The 19748-nt window shown below is 58.0% G+C and overlaps 1 protein-coding gene across 3 annotated transcripts in view; it reads right to left on the bottom strand.

Moving 5' to 3' along the window:
* Positions 1-15442: 15442 nt before the first annotated feature.
* The window catches only part of CPLX2 (complexin 2), a 67212-nt gene continuing 62906 nt past the window's right edge, over positions 15443-19748 (bottom strand). For all 3 annotated transcript variants that reach the window (XM_066273329.1, XM_066273330.1, XM_066273331.1), the window contains one exon: positions 15443-19511. In XM_066273329.1, the coding sequence (XP_066129426.1) occupies positions 19314-19511 (198 nt within the window). In that variant the 3' untranslated portion in view covers positions 15443-19313. The remainder of the gene's footprint in view (positions 19512-19748) is intronic.

The raw sequence follows: 19748 nt of genomic DNA, 5'->3' as shown, positions 1-19748 counted from the left end.
CGTTCAGGGCACCGGGCCGGGCTGAGCACCGATGGGGAGGATAGGGTGGTGTGCCGAATGCAGCTGCGTGGCCTTGAGGACCAGAAGCCACAGAAGGTTCTGAATGGGAATGCCAGGGTCAGATCTCTGTGTTAGAGACTCCCCCCGGGGCAGGATGGAGGGAACCATTGGGATCCAGAGGGTGGTGTGGGGTGCCAGCCCTGGCAAGAGGTGGCAAAGTCAGCCCAGCACAGCAGGTGGGGTTTGGGGCAGGGGCCACAGAAGGGAGGGTGGGCTCGTGTGTGGGACTGCTGGGGCCGGAGGGCAGGCTGGGTGTGGGGAGTAGGAAGGTGGGTGTCCAGAACCTTTGGGTGGCTCTTGCAGGGCTTTGGGGGGCAGGGAGAGGAGCCCAGAACCTCCCACCCAGCCTCAGAACCCACGGCCGCTGTGCTTGTTAGCAAGGAATGGTCCTCAGAGGGAACATATGTGCTGTTATTTTTGGGCGATTAGCTGCACGTCGGTGGAGCGTTTGTTTGCCGGGCGTGGGTAAACAAAAGCCATTTGTCAAAACGAGATGTTTCAGCCTCCTCCTCCCCTCCCAGGCCGGTGCTGCTGAGAGTTCTTGTTGTATCAGCAGCTGGGCTAATTGAATGCACGGCTGCGGAATCATGGCCGCACTTGCAAAGCAACCTGCGTGCTGGAGCCTGCAAACCTGCAGACCTCACAGGTGCATCTTTATTGGTCCCATTTTGGAGTGGGGGAAACTGAGGCTGAACATCTGCCCTCCCCCCATCCTGTGAACGAGGACTCAGCCATGTCACCAGTCACCAGGGAGCAGCTCAGGAAATGGGGCCGACATTCCCCGAATGGAGCCTAGGCTCTGGCTGCTGTGAATTCCGTCGGGAACCCTGCTTTGTGCTTCCCCTCTGGGCCCTCCACGTGCTGACTTCTCATGTTTCTGGGGAAAGGAGGCCCTGTGATTTAGAGGAAGGCACAGCTCTGGACCAGAACAGCAGTGGGTTTGTGGCTTGTCTCTGCACTCAAACTCAGTGTATAATCTTGGACCAGTCTCTGCAATGCAGCAGGCAGGCAGTTAATAGGGTGTGCTCCTAAGATCAATATCTTTGGAAGGGAGAAGACGGGCAGATGATTGGGCGAAGGGAAAGCCACGCTGTGATGCTGTCTCCATGGAAACCCAGCTGGTCCTCTGGGGCTGTCCTGAGTTGAGGCAGTAGGGCTGGGTGTTCGAACCCTTGTCAATCGTTCACTGAACGTGGCCACCCCAGCAGCAGGGTGTGGGGGGCTGACAGCCGTCTGTGGCTGCACACCCCGCAGCGGGGGTGAGTCCTTGACTCCTGTCGCCATGCCCACCCATGTGAGGGGCTGACAGCCGTCTGTGGCTGCACACCCCGCAGCGGGGGCGAGTCCTCTACTCCTGTCGCCATGCCCACCCATGTGAGGGGCTGACAGCCGTCTGTGGCTGCACACCCCGCAGCGGGGGCGAGTCCTCTACTCCTGTCGCCATGCCCACCCATGTGAGGGGCTGACAGCCGTCTGTGGCTGCACACCCCGCAGCTGGGGCGAGTCCTCTACTCCTGTCGCCATGCCCACCCACCACAGTCCACCCCTTGGGCCACTTCTGGGAGAGGATCCTCTTGGAGGGAACTGGAAAAGGACTCAGGGCTACAACCAACACTCCCGCGCTTCCTCTTCCACCACCTGCCACGGATGCACCTCGCGTTCAGGTGACACCTTTGCTGATCTCATCACCCGAGAGGACCGAGCCCCTGGCACCGTGCCCTTTTCAGGCCATGGTGCTGCACCTGTCAATTTACTACCAGCATCGCACAAGGGAGTACCATGAGGCACTCGGTGGGCTCACCTGTGTGCCACCATATTCTTCCCTGACTCCATGTGTGACATCTTTCTGATGACCAGGGGCAGTGGCCCTGGCCAGGATGGTGACTCTTCTTCTTGGCCACTGATTCCCTGTCACAGGAGCCTGAAGGGCCATGGAAGTGACTGTAGCTTATAGTTTAAGGGACTCTTGCTATGTACTCCCTTTGGGAACAAGGACCTTAAAACCCATGACCCCAGAGCTGAGGGATGGAAAGCACGTATTCTGCAAAGTGGGTCGCTGGGAGCGATGGTGGGAGGGTCCCTTCAGCTTCCAGCCCTTGGTTCCTAGAGCCATGCATGCCAACCCCTGGGGACATGGTGCCAGACGGGGTCTTTGATTGGAAGTGATACTACAGCTTGGAGGATGGTGCTAACCTTCACACAGTGTTGTGTGAGCTGGCTTTATGCAGTATCTTTAGGCCGGCCATTACGCTGTGCCATCAAGCCAGCAGCTTCTGGGTGCTGGGTCTTGTGATGTGACCAGTGGGTCCCTTGGCTGTTTGGTGTCATGTAATGCTGTGTGGGATCCTGCGCCAGTAGATCAGACACCCCATAAACCCTCGGGGGAGAGCCACGGGCAAGGAAGGCCAGTTCCTGTCTGGATCCTGTCTCTGCTCCTGTCTTCCCAGGGTAGAGGGGCCCAGTACACTCACCGGTCACACACTGACCCAAACCACCTGTCTGGATCCTGTCTCTGCTCCTGTCTTCCCAGGGTAGAGGGGCCCAGTACACTCACTGGTCACATACTGACCCAAACCACCTGTCTGGATCCTGTCTCTGCTCCTGTCTTCCCAGGGTAGAGGGGCCCAGTACACTCACTGGTCACACACTGACCCAAACCACCTGTCTGGATCATGTCTCTGCTCCTGTCTTCCCAGGGTAGAGGGGTCCAGTACACTCACTGGTCACATACTGACCCAAACCACTCTTTGGTTCTGTCCCCCTCTTCTGCGGGTGATACAACATCCCCAGGCGGCCATTTGTATGAGCCGAGGCTGCTGGTGCCGGAGCGGTGGCTGCCGTGGGCTCTTTGCCGGCTGGTGCAGCTCGTCCTGCCCACGTTCGGCCAGGATGTCCCCGCTTTAGGGCTGTGTGGCTCTGAGGGACCCTGCTCAGGACAGGCAGTCGTGGGTAATGACCACTGGGCGTCTCCTGATTGAACCCTCTGTCTCCACCAGGGCTGTAGCAAAAACTGTACATTTATCTGCTGCAGATTATATACACGTGCTTCAAAATCCTCTCGGGGTCTCCAATGTCATTCTCCTTCTGGAGCTTGCCATACTTCCCATGGCGTCCCTGTCACTCATACGTCTAATCCCAGTTGCTGAGTCGTGTGACCCAAGTGATAGGTCTGACGGTACCAGCAGCCGGCACCTTCTATAGCGTCCTTCCTCGCTCGGGCCTTGGCAGCCTGTCACCCGGTGACGGGCTTGCAGCAACGCTCCCAGGCTCAGGCACGGACACGCTGCCCCCAGACCCACCGTCAGAGGTTGTGCCTTCGTCCTGGTGGGCCGTGGGGAGGCGATCCTCTGCAGGGGTGTCCCGGTGTTCATGAGGCCGCAGGATTCCTAGAAGTGATACCGAAGTGGCAGGTCCCTGGGGCTTCATCAGTTTTCTCTCTTCCCCTCTGGCTCCAGCATGCAGGGTGCCTCTTGTTCATCTGTCTGACCAGCATGACGTCGTCAGGGCAACGGATCAATGTGATGTTCCGAGGGAAGTCCAGATGGGCCCGATCCCCTCACGCTGTCATGACAATGCCGGATGGATATTGTCATCTGCTCTGAGAGTCTGTACTGTCTCTGATTTCTTTTCTTGACTGGGACAGAAGAGAACACATTTGTTAGATTAATGACTTCATAACTCATACCTGAGTTCGTATTAATGTGCTCTGGCCACCGTACCACACCTGGTGAGGCAGCTGCAATCGGAGCAATTACTCGTTTTTCTGGGGTCTGTGGTCCTACTTCAGGATTCACCTGGTTTCCATGGGGGTGACTGGAACCGGCGGCGCCATGACAAGAATTACCCTGGCATCCTTTACGTCTTTAAGAACAGTACTCATTTTTGCCTCCCCCCCACCCCGGAAGATGACTGTGTTTGATTTACTATCTTAGCCAGAAGAGGTAGTTTCCGAGGCCTTCCCCGGCCCCCTGACCGTGATGGCTCTTCCCTCACAGGACAGAGGGGCATCGTGCCAATGACGAGTACAGTCTGTCCCGGTTATGCCTCCGGCGACCACGGGGTGGGACCCGGTGGGCTCACTGTGAGCTGGGCTTGGGCTAGAGCTCCATCTGTCACCTGACCCCCTTAGCAGGGCTCATGGCCATGCTTTGGGTTGCCAGGTATCAAGGTGAACTGCAGTTCAGTGTCCAGCTGTCCTAGAAACGCTTGGTGCTCCCCTTTCCCCAGGACTCCGTTACCCGAGGACTTCGGGGAGGACAGTGGGAAGCCCGGCTGCGTGCTGTTGCAAGACCATCCTCTTGGGGACATAGGCTTTCCTTCAACCATGGCCTTCCAGGTCCTGCTCAGGTGTGGAGCAGGGAAGGATTGGTGACTGACTGGGGTGACTACCTCCAGCCTCCTGACCACCCCATCCTTCATTTCTTGATTGTGCACATGGAGTGTATCCTGCTTGGCCCCCCACCTGTGTAAGATGCACCCGAACCTCAGTGCTGTTAAGGTGTGAAACTGTGTGCTGCTGAGAATGATGCAACACAGTAATGACCACCATTTCGACAGGGGGCTGCTCCGCCTCAACCCACCCTCTGGTTTCTTCTGAGGAGTTGCGGCTCCTGCAGCCCCGGGCCGCATACCCGCACAGCCACAGTCAGCTGCAGACGGGTGGGTCTCTCCTCTTTTGTTGTTTAACATTTTTTCTTTGTCTGTTTTAAACAGGTAATACATTCTTAGGGATCAAAAATCAAAACACTATAGAACAGCATAGAATGGAAAGTGTGCCTCCCACAGCTGCCGCCACCGCTCTGTTCTCAGCCCCTCCCCACAAACACATCTTTGTGGCAGGTCCCTGTGTACGCTCCCAGTGTTTCACATGCAGGTGCAAACAAATATGACTAGGTATTCTTTTAACTGTCTTTCACTTATAATAGGTCCTGCCTTTGTTTTGATGACTTAATGATGTGTGTAGCTGATAGTTCCAAATCCGTAGAGAGAGGCTGGCCCTCCTGAGGGGCCTGCTTCTCCATGGGCCGAAGGCTCCTTTCCACCAGCTTTCTCCTTTGTATGTCCAGGGGGCTCTTGGGGCCATTAGAGTTCAGTCTTCCTGATGTATCTTGGGGACACTCAATGAATGCCATGGCCTAAGGGTGAGGACAAGCAGGTTGGGGGCAACAGGGAGCCAGATGAGTAGGAGAAAGTACTTGCGAGTTTCTCTGGGTGGTCGCCGCATGTGTGTGGATGCTTTGGTCTGCAGGAAGGCTCTCTTGTGAGTGGGGAGAGATGCAGGGATGAACAAGGCCCAGGACTTTAGAGTTCTGCATGTGTGTGTGTGTGTGGGGGAGCAAGACTCACGCGTGATGCAGCTCAAGGTCTGTAAGTTTGGTTGCTGCAGGCAGCCTCGTCCTCTGAAGGAGCGGAGGTCCCCTGGTGCTCAAGAGCTCAAACCGGCATCTCTCGCCATCACTCAGCTCTCTCCCCTCCTCTGGGTGAGCTCCCTGCCCAGCCGGGTTTTCCCATGAGGCCCTCTGTGGGCCAGCTCAGCCACTGCAGAGGAGAGAGGGAGTCTTTCCCCCAGTGGTTCCACCTGAAGCCCTAGGTAGGGTTCTCACTGGTCCGACTTGGGTCACATGACCACCCCTGAGGTTCCCACGGGTAAGACCTGGGTCACATGGCCACCCCTGAGGTTCCCACGGGTAAGACTCGGGTCACATGGCCACCCCTGAGGTTCCCACGGGTAAGACCTGGGTCACATGACCACCCCTGAGGTTCCCACGGGTAAGACCTGGGTCACATGGCCACAGTGGAACCAGGGTGTCCAGAACTATAGGGGCTGAGAGTAAAGGAGGGGTGGTCCCCCAGAGTGATATTGGGGTCCTGCACCCAGAAGGAGAGGTCGCTGGCAGCCAAACTCAGCAGGTGTTCTTTAGAACACCAGAGACCACAGCCTGGTCTGTGAAGACGACCTGTCCGTTGCTCCTATGACCTGGACGAAGCTGAGTGGCTAGGAGGTACCTCATGGAGCCCTGTAGGGAAGGGTGTTGGGGTGTCAAGCCCGGGCAGCGGCACACCTGGATGCCATGGCCCCCGATAGTGGAGGAGCTGTGCCGTGTCCCGGCATGGTCACAGCCGGCCCTGCGGACGGGGTGGGCAGCACCCGGCATGGTCACAGCCGGCCCTGCGGACGGGGTGGCAGCACCCGGCATGGTCACAGCTGGCACGGTCACAGCCGGCCCTGCGGACGGGGTGGGCAGCACCCGGCGTGGTCACAGCCGGCCCTGCGGATGGGGTGGCAGCACCCGGCATGGTCACAGCCGGCCCTGCAGCATGGTCACAGCCGGCCCTGCGGACGGGGTGGCAGCACCCGGCATGGTCACAGCCGGCCCTGCGGACGGGGTGGGCAGCACCCGGCATGGTCACAGCCGGCCCTGCGGACGGGGTGGCAGCACCCGGCATGGTCACAGCCGGCCCTGCGGACGGGGTGGCAGCACCCGGCGTGGTCACAGCCGGCCCTGCGGACGGGGTGGGCAGCACCCGGCGTGGTCACAGCCGGCCCTGCGGACGGGGTGGGCAGCACCCGGCCTGGTCACAGCCGGCCCTGCGGACGGGGTGGCAGCACCCGGCGTGGTCACAGCCGGCCCTGCGGACGGGGTGGGCAGCACCCGGCGTGGTCACAGCCGGCCCTGCGGACGGGGTGGCAGCACCCGGCGTGGTCACAGCCGGCCCTGCTGACGGGGTGGGCAGCACCCGGCGTGGTCACAGCCGGCCCTGCGGACGGGGTGGGCAGCACCCGGCGTGGTCACAGCCGGCCCTGCGGACGGGGTGGGCAGCACCCGGCGTGGTCACAGCCGGCCCTGCGGACGGGGTGGGCAGCACCCGGCGTGGTCACAGCCGGCCCTGCGGACGGGGTGGGCAGCACCCGGCGTGGTCACAGCCGGCCCTGCGGACGGGGTGGCAGCACCCTCACTCCTCCCCACACCGTCCTGATTGCAGCGTGGACTAAGGGGGTGTTGATGGAAGGATCCGAGTTTCCATGAGTCATTCGCCCAACTGTGGACGCACCTGACAAAGCTCCCCGAGATGCGAAGTGGATTAAGCAAGAGGAGGAAAAGGGTTTTTACCAATTTAGTACCTACCCCAGCAGAACAGAACCCACCTAGGGGAAGCCAGAGAGGGGATTCCTGTCTTCATGGCATTGGCTGACCCTTTGAACAGACCAACCTGTTTCCAGGGCAACCAGAGCCCAAGGCCCAGAGGAGGCAGCTTCATTAGTCTGTCCCCAGGGGACTTGGCAGCCAGTCATTAAATGCTCCCGGGGATGGTGAGGGAACAAAACAGCTGTGGGAGTTGTGGGGGATGGGGCGGGGTGGCTCTGCCTCTGTCTGGGCCAGGGGCTGAGACTGGGTTTTCCCAGGGCCTAACCCTGTCCCTGTGTTGCAAGCCCCCAGCCCCTTGGCAGAGGAAAGGTTTTGTAGGCACCTTTGCATACAGGCTGGGAGACGGATTAACCTCAGACCTGGTCCCCAGGATCCGTGCAAAGTGCACCCCGCCCTGGGGCTCAGTCTCACTGGGCTCCAGCTAAGTGTGCACGGGGCTGGGTTCCTTCAGGGGCTCAGGCGGGGAGCTCCTGTCCTAGCCATTTCCAGCTCCTGGTTTGTGGGCGCGTCTTCCGTCTTGAAGCCAGCAATGTGGGCTGAGTCCTCCTGTGCTTTCCTCTCTCTGGTTCTCTCTCCTGCCTCCCTCTCCCATTTCTAAGGGCCCTAGTGACTATACTGATCCCAACTGGGTAATCCAGTATAATCCCCCTGCTTTAAGGTCAGACCATTAGCAACCTTAATTTCATTTGCTGCCTTACTTCCTCTTTGCCACGTAAAGTAAGTACACAGTCACGGGGTGCAGGGATTCGGATGCGCACAGCTTTGGGGAACCATTGTCCTGCTCATCACAGTGTGGAAGAAGGTGGTGACTCGGTACCGTGTGGGCAGAGGGACCGTGCTCTGTGAAACCCTGAGAGCTGGGGAAACTGAGCACCAAGGGACGGCAGTTGGGGAGAGAGCAGGATGATTGGATGCAGGGCAGAGAGTTTTAGGAGAGACAGAAAGGGACTCCCTCTGTCATGGTTAGGCCCACAGGTGACAGAAACCCAACCAACTTTTAGCTCAAGGGAAATTGGTTGACTCACAAAACTAAAAAACAAACAAACAAGAAAACACGGGTAGGAATTTCTTCAGGTGCAGCTTGGTCGAGGTCAGAGGGTGTCCCCACCACTCCTTCCTCTTTGTCTCTCAAATCTGCTCTCTGTCCTGGGTAGGCTTTGCCCGACCCACGTGAGTTGGCAACAGGAAGCAGCCACGCCTGCTCCATGGTCCCAGCAAACCTTACTGCTCCGCCTTGCCTCCTCCGGGTCCGAGTCTAGGCCACAGCTGACCACAGGGCAAGGGAAATCTTGGTCCTGAGTGGAGTGGATTGCCCCTAAGTCATGGTGAGAGAACAGGGAACAGTGGGTTCTCGAAGGAAACCCTGGGGGTGTTTGACCAGGTGGGTGGTGTTCCCTTATACTGCCTTGGGGGGTGGGGGGTAGCAGGAGCAGCCCTGGACGGAGAGGAGATCTGAGCTCTGGTTCTGTTTCTGCTGCTGACTGGCCGTGAGACCTGGAGCAAGTGGCTGGTGAGCTTCTCTGGGCCTGTCTGTAACAGGAGGGGTGAGGGGGGGCGCTCTCCAGGGGACCTCCCAGCCTCAGCAACCTTACCGCTCGGAGGCCTTTCCCGGCTGTATTGTTCATCTGTTCTCTCGTGCCCCTGGATTCTAGCAGGACGACTTTGGTGGGTTTTCTGCAGGGGCAGTGTGGGGAGTCGAGCTAAGGGTGGGCTCTGCAGTGGGACTAGAGAGGCTTCACTTTCCACACAAAGTACTGGGTTCGGAGTGAACGTGGGGCCCGGGCAGGTGGTTAGGGACTGTTGAGACTTAGGGCTTGTCTGCCAGCGGGGTCGGCCCTGACCCTGTGCTTGGGGTCGGTGCTCAGTGTGTGGCCAGGGTGGCGCCATTGTGCGAGTTGGTGTTGCTGTGTGGCTGAGGTGGAGACTAGGTCTGGGTCCAGGGTGGGGATCAGAAGCTGGTCAGCAGATGGGGCAGACGCTCTCAGCTGGTGTAGCTGTGACTTGAGTGTCATCTAAGAGTGACTCTGGCCACACATGATTGTGAAGCACTTATTCTCACCTAACACATTGTGTATTTTACTTACTCTTGTGTTTCTTACCTGCCTCCTCTGACTAGAATGTCGCCTCCATCTCCACGAGGGAAACGACCCTCTCTGTGGTGCCTCCTGGCTTATTGTAGGTGCCCAGTAAACAGTGACCCGCCGACGAGGTGAACACCGTGGAGGTGCATGCACCCAAGTGTGACCAAGGCTGTGGGCACTCGACTAGCAGCTCCTCAACTGTGCTGCCCACTTGAGCTCCCTAGGGAGCTTGTAAGAACCCTGTCACCTGGGGTGCACCCCTAGCCAGTCAAATCAGAATGTCAGGGGGCTCCAGCCAGGCAGCAGTACTTTGAAAGGATCCCCGGGGTTATTTCACTTGCTGCGAAGTTGGAGAGCCACTTGCTGGATTCGTGAGGTTTGGGGGCAGAGGCCGCCTGGTACGGACACACACAGCGGCCCACACAGGCAGGAGGAGGGAGCCGGACGAGGGACAGGCTGCAGCGAGGCTGGGTTCTGGGTGGTGGGATGGAGGCTTTTTGTCCTAGGTCTCTATCACGCTCTCCGGACACCTGCCAAGGAGGCGATTACTTTGCTCTCACAGAATGGATTTTGGCCACGAGTCACGAAGAGCTCCTGCTTCCCGGCTAAGCGATGGCAAATCAATCTGAGGTCTCGGCTGGAGCTGCTGATTAGGACCGGCAGCCAGGGTGTCTCCGGCTGTCGGAGCCACGGTGGGGCTCTGCTGGGCCTGTGCGAGGAAGGGGCAGCCTTGGGCTCCGAGAGCCCAGCCTTCTCTTGGGGGGCGGGGTGGGGGGCTTGGCAGGGCTGCTCTCCAGCTGTGCGAGTGCAGTCTCTGTTTATGTAGGGTAGTAATAATGTTGTTCTTCGTTGTTTATTGAGAACTTGCTTGCTATGCGCTGGGCACTTTAATACGTTTGTTGCCATAACTGGGCACTGCAGGTATTATGATCTCTGTATGGAGGCCCTAAGAGGTAAAATAATGTGCTCAAGGTCAAGTGGCTTCAACATAACGAGCCAGGCTTGGGACCAGGCCTGTCTGGAAAAAACCCAGTGTTTGCTCATGGCACTCTGAGGGGTGTTGGTGTGCCTGTCTGGATTCTGAGCTCCCGTGACCATGACAGGCCCAGGCCCGAAAGGCAGTGCCTGGCTGGTGTCTGGCCCTGGGGAGGCCCCCAGGGATGAGCTCTCTGAAGATGGAAGGGAACGGGAACACGTTTGCTGAGGCGGCGGATGAGGGAAGGAGCGTTTGCCGGTGGCAGAACAAAGGGCTGCAGGTGGCTGAGCGACACATGGAGAGGTCGGCAGCCTCCAAGATAGCTCCTCCGCAGGGGTCTTCCCTGCCGGCTTTCACGCCCACTGCCAGGGCCTCCCACACGGCCTCCGAGCTGGTCCGTGCGGCCGGCTGAACGCTGCAGAAGCGACGGTATGTGACTTCTGAGGGTAGATCGTGAAAGATGTTGCCACTTCCATCAGGCCCTCTTGGATTGCTCACTCTGGGGGAGGCTAGCTACCACATTGCAGGGACTCTCAGGGAGCCTTCCAGAGAGGCCCTCCTGGATAAAGAGCCTCCAGTGAGCAGCCAGAACCAGTTTGCCAGCAATGTGACCAAGCCAGCGAGGAGGTGGGTCCTCCAGCCCCAGACAAGCTTTCAGATGAGACTGCAGCCCCAGCTGACATCTTGATTGCAACTTCACAAGAGACCCCAGCTGGGCCCCTCCAGAACTCCTGACCACCAGAAACTGAGAGAGAAATAAAGATCTATTGGTGGAAGCCACTAAGTTCTGGGGTACTTTGTTTTACAGTGACAGATAACTAATACACATTGCCGAGTCTCTTGAGCGGAAGAGAGCTTCCTGGCAGAGACAGTTAGTTATGCCTGCGCCCTTCTCACTTGTGACCCTTGCCTCTCGGAATACAGTAAAAAGACCCAAGACAGATTTCATTTGAAATCCAAGGTTTCCAATTTGCTGTTTGGTTTGACTTGAGGATTTTTACTGAAATGAGTTCTCCTCCTCCTCCTTTTCCCGTCTTCTTTCTTCTTTCCGGGACTCGTTTGTCTGCGCCAGTCTTGCCGTAGTAACTGTAGCATTTCATGGTGGTGGCTGTCAATGGTTAAGTGCCTCTGTGTGCCAGGCCCTGTGCTAGGGCATCTACAGGCGTGGCTCTGTTTTCATTCCCTCTCTGACTGTGGTGGCAGTGGTGGAATCGTATACTCATTATGTTCTTTTTTTTTTTTTTAATATTTTTTTATTTTTAAATTTTTATTTATTTTTGTATTTTTCCGAAGCTGGAAATGGGGAGAGACAGTCAGACAGACTCCCGCATGCGCCCAATCGGGATCCACCCGGCACGCCCACCAGGGGCGACGCTCTGCCCACCAGGGGGCAATGCTCTGCCCCTCCGGGGCGTCGCTCTGTTGCGACCAGAGCCACTCTAGTACCTGGGGCAGAGGCCAAGGAGCCATCCCCAGCACCCGGGCCATCTTTACTCCAATGGAGCCTTGGCTGCAGGAGGGGAAGAGAGAGACAGAGAGGAAGGAGAGGGGGAGGGGTGGAGAAGCAGATGGGCGTTTCTCCTGTGTGCCCTGGCCGGGAATCGAACCCGGGACTTCTGCACGCCAGGCCGATGCTCTATTATGTTCTTTTTTTTTTTTTTTTGAAGATAAGGAGACCAAGATCCTGAGCAGTTGTGTCATATTCCCCAGACCAGACAGACTCTGGATTCAAAGCCAGGTTTGTTAAGAAAACTGGAGCCTGTGCTCATTCCCACTGTACACCTCTCGTTCTGAGCCTCAGTGTCCTCGTGGGTACACTGGGCGTCATCCTGACCTCACAGATGAGCAGAGGCGTGCCTTTGAGGCCACCTCCCTGTGAGGGCAGGTAGCAGGGGCTTAGTAGTAACTAGAGCCTCCCTTGCTCTCTCTACTTACTCCCTTACACCCCCCTCCCTCACTCTAAGATGGGCTGTTTTGACCCTGGTGTTGACAGAGTTTTGCCAAGTGCCTCTCACTATGAGAACAGCGGGGAGTTGATGTGGCTGAGAGCTGGAGCCCACTGGGCCTGCCCAGGATGGGGTGGGTGCCCTGGGCCTGGGAGTTCCAGCAGATGATCGCAGCAGCTCTGGCCCCACCCACTGAGCCTGCCTGACGCGAAGCTGGCACAGCAGAAGGCAGTGCTGGCACCTACCTTCACACCCAGGTTGGTGTTGTGGAGAGATTGGTGTGTAGAGACGGCCCCCCGGAGGATCCCGGCAGAGGAGACCTAGTCCTCGGAGGGTGTTGAATCACCTCTCAGATCCGGCGAGAAGCCTCAATTAATTACAAGTGCTAAGTGAGTGGTCTGGAAGCAGGGTTTTGCAGTAAATTAAAGCAGCGATTTTCAAACCTTTTTCATCCCATGGCACACATTAACTAATTACTAAGATTCTGTGGCATACCAAAAAATATATATTTTTCCAATCTGACAAAAAAATAAAGGTGTAGTTTTGATTCATTTGCACGGGACGGCTATTATTGTGTTGGCTGTTGTCATTTAAAAAAATAACTTTTTGTTGTTGGTTTGAGAGAGAGAGAGAGAGAGACAGAGACAGAGACACCAGCTTGCTGCTCCACTTGGTTGTTCCATTGAGTTGTGCGCTCATTGGTTGTTTCTCATGTGTGACCCGACCTGGGATAGAACCCTTGACCTTGGCGTGCTGGGATGACACACTACCCACTGAGCAACCCGGCCAGGGCCTGTTGTCATTTTTTAATTTGACAATCTAAGGGAGAAGAGGTCAGTGCCCCTGACTAAATAGGTATTGCATGTTTTAAAAATCCTTGTGGCACCCCAGTTGAAAGATGGCTGAATTAAAGGGACACTGGAGGAGGCTTCATGAACCCCTTGCCTCCTGGTAGCTTTTAGTGTAGGGAAAGCAGGGACCTACCCCATTGTTAAGGAGCTCCCTGACTCTGGGAGTGCAAGCAGGGGGTGCTCGGCCAGCCGTGTCACAGGAGGGACTCCTGGGTTGCATGGCAGGATGGGTGTGACTTGGAATACCCATCCCATTCCAGGTCTCTTTGTTTCCTGTGCTGAGGTCAGGGGTCAGGGCTGCTCCGTGGGGGTTGGGGGAGGTGCCCACTGCCCGTGGGTAAAGCATGCGCTGCTCCACGGTCCATGCTCTGGCACCCTGGTCAACACCCCGGGTTCACAGCTTTCCACCGAAACCTCACTGAGTTCCTGCAGCCGTCCCCTCTTCTCTACCCAGGTCGGACCACTCTGGTCTCCTCCAGGCCTTGGTTCATGCCAGCCCCCCTCTGCCTGGGGTGCCCCCTGCTTCTCAGGCTGACTCTTCCTGGCGCATGCTGAGCTGCCTGACTCAGAGGCCAGGGGACCTGCTGCTCAGTGTCCTGGGCAGTCCTGGGAGAACGGGAGGAGCGGTGATGTTAGGACATACACGCGGGACGGGTCAGGTTCTTCCAGACCTCACTGTCCGGTCGGTGCGGAGAGCTGAAGACTAAGTGATGGGCCACCAAGTAAATGACGTGGAGTGTGATTGCTCAGGCCCCAAGTCAACACTGGGGTCCTGGGAAGTCAGGCAGGGTGTCAGGGGATAGAGGGCACTGTAGGTTGGACTCTGGTAGCTGCTGGGAGCCACTGGGGCACCAGCCAGTCCTTCCCTGATTGATCTCCCAAGTTAGCGAGACAGACATGTGGCAGTGACATAAATCACAGTAGAATTTGCAAAGTGCCACTCCTTGAATGCTTGGCACGCGGTGCTAAGAGTGTGGGTTCAGGACCCCACTTACTCCTCAGAACGGCAGAGATCAGAACAGTCACTATTATTTCCCCCTTCTACTTGCAAGCAAACACTCGGGGTTAAGTGGCTTCTTCTAGCCCAGTGTTCCAGGGGGGAGAGCCCACCAGCAAACATGGCCACGGGACCCAGCCACAGCTCTGCACTGTGTGAGCACAGACCCTCCTGTGGCTTCTTCTAGCCCAGTCTTCCAGGGGAGAGAACCCACCAGCAAACACGGCACCAGTACCCAGCCACAGCTCTGCACTGTGTGAGCACAGACCCTGCTGTGGCTTCTTCTAGCCCAGTCTTCCAGGGGAGAGAGCCCACCAGCAAACACGGCCCCGGTACCCAGCCACAGCTCTGCACTGTGTGAGCACAGACCCTGCTGTGGCTTCTTCTAGCCCAGTCTTCCAGGGGAGAAAACCCACCAGCAAACACGGCCCCGGTATCCAGCCATAGCTCTGCCTTGTGTGAGCACAGCTGCAGACCCTGCTGTGGCCGCTGAGACGGGGGTGAGTCGGGGTCTTGAGACTTTGGAGGAGTGCGCCAGGCGGGGGACAGAACATGAACATGAAACGGCGTGGCATGTACATGGGTGCGTGGAGCATGGAGTTGGGTGTGGGTCTGACCTAGCAGGTGGGGTTGTACCAGACGAGGCCATTTTGACAATCTTGATGTTACTCTCTTGGCCGTGATAGGTACTGGGGATTGGGCAGGGGAGCGATGGGGTTCAGTTTGTATTGTTTGGGGTGAGTTTTCTTGGCAGGGTGGGTGTTGGGGAGAGGGTGAGTGGGAGGGGAGAGGCAGAGACCCGTGGGTGGAGAGTGGGAGGTGCCCACTAGGCAGAAGGAAGCGGAGGCCTTGCTGAGGGCAGGGTAACAGTGGCGGGCTGCTGAAGACGGACGGGTCCTGATTCCTCGGCCAGGCCTGGGGGCCTCTGCCCGGGAGCAGTGACAGGTGGTGTCCCTTCTGTGTCCCCAGCCTCCTGCTGCTGGCAGAGTCAGAACTCCATCAGTGTTGGTGGGATGACCAGTAACAGCTCTTGTCCACTCCTGTGACCTGGCTCTATGCCGGATGCCACACCCGAGGAACTTGGGGTGGCCAGAGATGGGGTGTGAGGTGTTGTGACCAGGCTTTACCACCAGTTCCTGAGGTTGGACAGTGGCTGTGAAGGGCAGGACTTGAGTGGCCCTGCAGCTCTGGGCCCAGCCCACACTGAGGTCTGGGTTGATTTGGGGGGTCATTTCCACAGTGTCCTGACTAGAAGCGAGGATAAAACTGATGGTTTTCTGCAGCCTCTTGAGCTCCCTGGGTCAGCCCCCCACCCCCATGTTAGCTGGTGTCCCATGTTGCCCTGGTGGTTCTGACGGACAGAGGAGGACAGACAGACCTGGAGATGCTGTACAAGGTCTTTTCTCTGTTGTCACGGTTGGGTTGGTACATGTTAGCGTCTGCGTCATACAAAGGGGGAGCAACAGCCATGGCTTTTGGTCAGGTTCAGGGGGGCATGAGGGGTGCCCCTCCCCTCCCCCAGGCACTGACACATTTAGAGGAAGCAGAGCAACAAGGACACAGCACAGATGTGGGAAAAGGGTACCCCCGCCCAGCAGGATGGTCGTCCTCCCCTGGGTCTCACCGGGACCCCCTACCTGTGCCCCAGGGCTAGCGCGAGCACTTCCCATCCCCCCCCCCCGGAGAGGAGTGCGGAGGGGGGCAGGGGACATGGCACGAGGCCTGTCCTCAGGCCTGGGAGACAGCCCCTCATCCGAGCCGATCAGACCCCAGCCCCCCCACCCCACGCCATCAAGGGCCTGTGGGACCCTGGAAGGAGGGAGCAGTTGGGTGCCAGGGGTCGGCAGCCCTGCCAGCTGGGTGCCAGGGGCTCTTGGGGCTGGGGTCTGCCCCGTTTCACTCCAGCCACCAGTCTCTGGGGTGGCTTCTTTGCCCACATTAGGGCCCTGGGCTGAACTACTTCTGTTCTCTGTCTCTTCCTGCTTCTCCTTCCTTCTTCTTTCTCCCTTTTATATCTGTTTGTCGATTTACATATCCACCCATCCATCCCTCTACCCACCCACCTGGGAGGGTCTCTTGACTTCCTGCTTGTGTTTGGAGGAGACCCCACATAACTCTGCTGGTACAGACACCTTCCAGGAGCTTTCCGAAGCTTTCTGGAGTGGAGGATGTCCACACTCTCGCCTGTTTCAAGTGCCCAGCACGGCCGACCCAGAGAGCAGAGGCCCGGACCCTTCTCTCTGGCGGGGGCCCTCCTTGGTGAGCACGTGTGCCCACTTGGGCGGGGCGCCCGCCCCTGCATCTTGTTCTGCTCTCACCATGTACAACAACTGGTCTTCCTATTGCTGTAGCTGGGGGTGGCTCCCACATACATGTGTGAGTGTGTGTGCTGAATTCTGGGGCCTTTCCCTCCTTTTTCCTGTCTTCCAAGTGTGTCACATGCACACTGCCCCATCTGTGTGTGACACACTCACCCCCTTCCATCCAGTGGGCCACATGCACCTCCCATCCCAGGCACATTGTGTGATTATCCCTGCTCTGTTCTGCTAGTGCCCCCCCATTCTGTCCCCCCCCCCCCCGAGTGTGCTGCTCACTGGCTGTTCTGCAGAGTCAGGTCTGTGTCAGGAATGATAGTCTGCATGTTCCCCTGAACCCAAGAGTGATCACCTGGTAGTGGTTACAGCCAGGAACGCCCCAGGCTGAAATTCTCCTCCTGCTTCCTCCTCCCTCCCAGAGGACCTCTAGCCCTGCTCCTGGGAGCAGGCTGCAGGCGTCTGGGAGGGGCACCCCACTGAGCTAGCCAGCACTATTATACGGGAAGGGCCCTGCGCCCGCTCTGGAGGTAGAGGGGCTTCAGAGACCACCAGGGATGCTCTATGAGGGTCTGGGGTCCCTCAGGTCCACCTGGGACATCGTGTATGGCTGGGTCCCCTGCTCATCTGCAGCTCCCCAGACCTCGGTCTCCACTGGCCATCTAGCATGCTCTGTGCCCTGTCCCCGCCTTTAAGGTCTGTGGGCACCTGTCAAGGGAGAGACGTTTCTGAACACTTGGGGTCCACACGAGGGACCCTGTGACCCACACACAAGGTCTGGGGAGGCCTGGGGCTCACGGGCTGGCCCTGCCTATGTCTGCTCCAGGACCCCAGGGCTCCAGAGAATGACCATCCTGCCCAGGATAACAGACACGCAGACAACAGGGGTGCGAGGTGGCTCCCCATCACAGACACAGGCACAGACACAGGCCCCGTGGGGGGCAGGACTCGGGCACAGGGGGAGGGGCGGGGGCGGGGGAGCAGTCCGGGGAGCTAGAGCTGCTCAGGCCCTGCTCCCCAGAGAAGGGACAGACCAGGGGACTTTTCTGGTTCCCTAAACATATGGATTGTTTTGTCTTGTCATTAAAGTATTGCAGTCTAACTGATATGGCTTTAACTATTGGAAACGGACAGAGAAGACACATGTCTCTCTCTGAAATGAAAGCATAAATCCACTAAAATGGAAAACCTGCAGAATGCAAACTGGGGCCACTGGGGCAGGGGCGGCAGGGGCAGGCAAGTCGCCCCCTCCCTGGCCCCTGCTTGGGGTAGGCCCTGGCTGGGGCCCAGCATGGCTTCTTGGGGTGCTGCCTGGGTTTGTCTCAGTGGGCTTCTGAAGACCTCAGGCAGGAACTCCCCGAGGGTGGAGGACTCGAGGCCAAGAACAAGGTCTCCTGCTGGACGTGGCTACTTTGGACCAGTGGTTCTGGGGCCGAGAGGGCGTATCTGCCCCATATTCTTCCTCGCCAGGAGCACGTCTGCACACAGCGTCTCCTCAGAGCCACACACATGCACACCGCAGTCTCAGCACAGCTGACGACTCTGACACCCACTCTAGAACATGGAACATATACTCTTACTCCTGACACACATGCTGTATTGAACACTCATGCAAATACAAGCTAACACATGCAAGTCGCCCACATACATGAGATGGCTAGCACACACGGCACAGTCTCTGCTCATGCACACCACCTCTGACACGCACCCACAATCTCACGACACACACATACTCTCACCATATACCTGTATGTACAATCTCTGGACACGTAATTACTGATGCCATCTCTGCCATGCAGACCTACGCATGCGTGGACACACGCTTTCCTCTCTCATTGCTCCGTGGCCCCCGGTTATCACACAACTGACCTTGACAATTTGGGAGCAAATACCAGTTCCCACATCCCAGAGGAGAGTTTGTTCTTGGCCAATGAGATGAGTGGACAGATGCCTTCTGTCATGTGGGGACTGGCTTCTCCCCAGAGACTTGGGGCTTCAGTTTGAAGGGTCCTCCAGGGGACCATGCGGTCCTGGAAGCACGTGGACAGGACAGGGTGGGGGAGAGGGGTGGACAGGGATGGAGACAGCTTGGCTGCACCAATGGGGGGACCCCATGGCATGGGCCATCGCTGCCCAATGGCTCCTAGTGTTTTCTGGGGTCCTGGGTAGCCCCTTGACTGGGCAGGCTGGGCCCAGACTGGCAGTGAGGCCCCAGGACCTAAGTGGAGGGTGTGGGAAACAAGGAGCTGCCCCACCTTGGGCCCCTCCACAGATGAGTTCAAGTCCAAAGAGGATCCATTTGGAGGGACTGGCTTGGCAGGGGCTCCACCCTTTTGGGTGGGGGTGGTATGGGTGCTCCTGGGCTGGGCGTCGCCAGGGGGGCGGGAAGGAGAGCCTCAGCCTTCTCCCCAGAATGCAGGGGCCCTCTCAGATCAGGCCTTCACGGGGCAGGCTCACCCTGACTCCCTCAGAGCCAGGCCACCCAGCGCCCCTGCCCTGGCCTGGAGGCCCCGGGGAACCAGAGGCCAAAGGTCAGCATGCTGGGCAGGGCTGGAATGTGTCATTACTTTGGCTGGCTGGGGACAGTGGTCCTCCTGGCAGTGGGGCGCATGAAGGAATGTATGGGGGTTACCACACTAGCACAGACCTTAGGCTTCTGGAGGAGGCCCCAGTGCCTCCCGCACTGGGTACAGGGCCCCCTGCTGGGGAAGATCTTTCTTCACTTTTTCAAGCAACTTGGGTGTGAGGTGGGGTTGGCGACCCTGGGATGAAGGGGGTGTGAAGGGTGCGGAGGGGACAAGCCCCTGGCCAGGGACGGGGGGCAGAGGCCAACAGGTTTTCCCCGTCAGAACTGAGACTTAACTGATTCAAAAGAAAAGAAAGAACCAAAAGGAAAAAGAAAATAGTAACGAGTGGAGTGGGGGGTGGGGCAGGAGGGCTGGTTACTTCTTGAACATGTCCTGCAGCGGCCCGGGCAGGTACTTGAGCACCGTGTCCAGGATGCTCTCCTCCTCCTCCTCGTCCTCGTCCCCGCAGCCGGCCGGGATGGCCTTCTTGGGCCGCGTCAGGCTCCCCTCGCAGGGCTGCTCCAGGGCCGCCTTCTCCTCAGCCTCCTTCTCTTCCTTCTTCTTCAGCCCGTACTGGACGGGGGAGGGAGAGAGCGGATGTGAGCATGAACCCGTCAGGGAGAGAGCTGGCCTCATGGCCATGCCGACTCGGCCTTCCTCAGTCCTCTTGTCTATAAAACGGGGATAAGGGCATCTTCCCGTAGAATTGCATCCGTCCCCAGTAAGAGAGAGACGGTACATGAGGTATCCTTTAATATCAATACCTGCTCTTTTGAATTCCCCCAAGATCTGAATTATGTTTGGACCTGA

This window comes from Saccopteryx bilineata, chromosome 4, assembly GCF_036850765.1.
Source record: "Saccopteryx bilineata isolate mSacBil1 chromosome 4, mSacBil1_pri_phased_curated, whole genome shotgun sequence".
Classification (NCBI taxonomy): domain Eukaryota; kingdom Metazoa; phylum Chordata; class Mammalia; order Chiroptera; family Emballonuridae; genus Saccopteryx; species Saccopteryx bilineata.
Note: the sequence above shows the minus strand (reverse complement) of the source record. Positions and strands in the feature narration are given on the sequence as shown.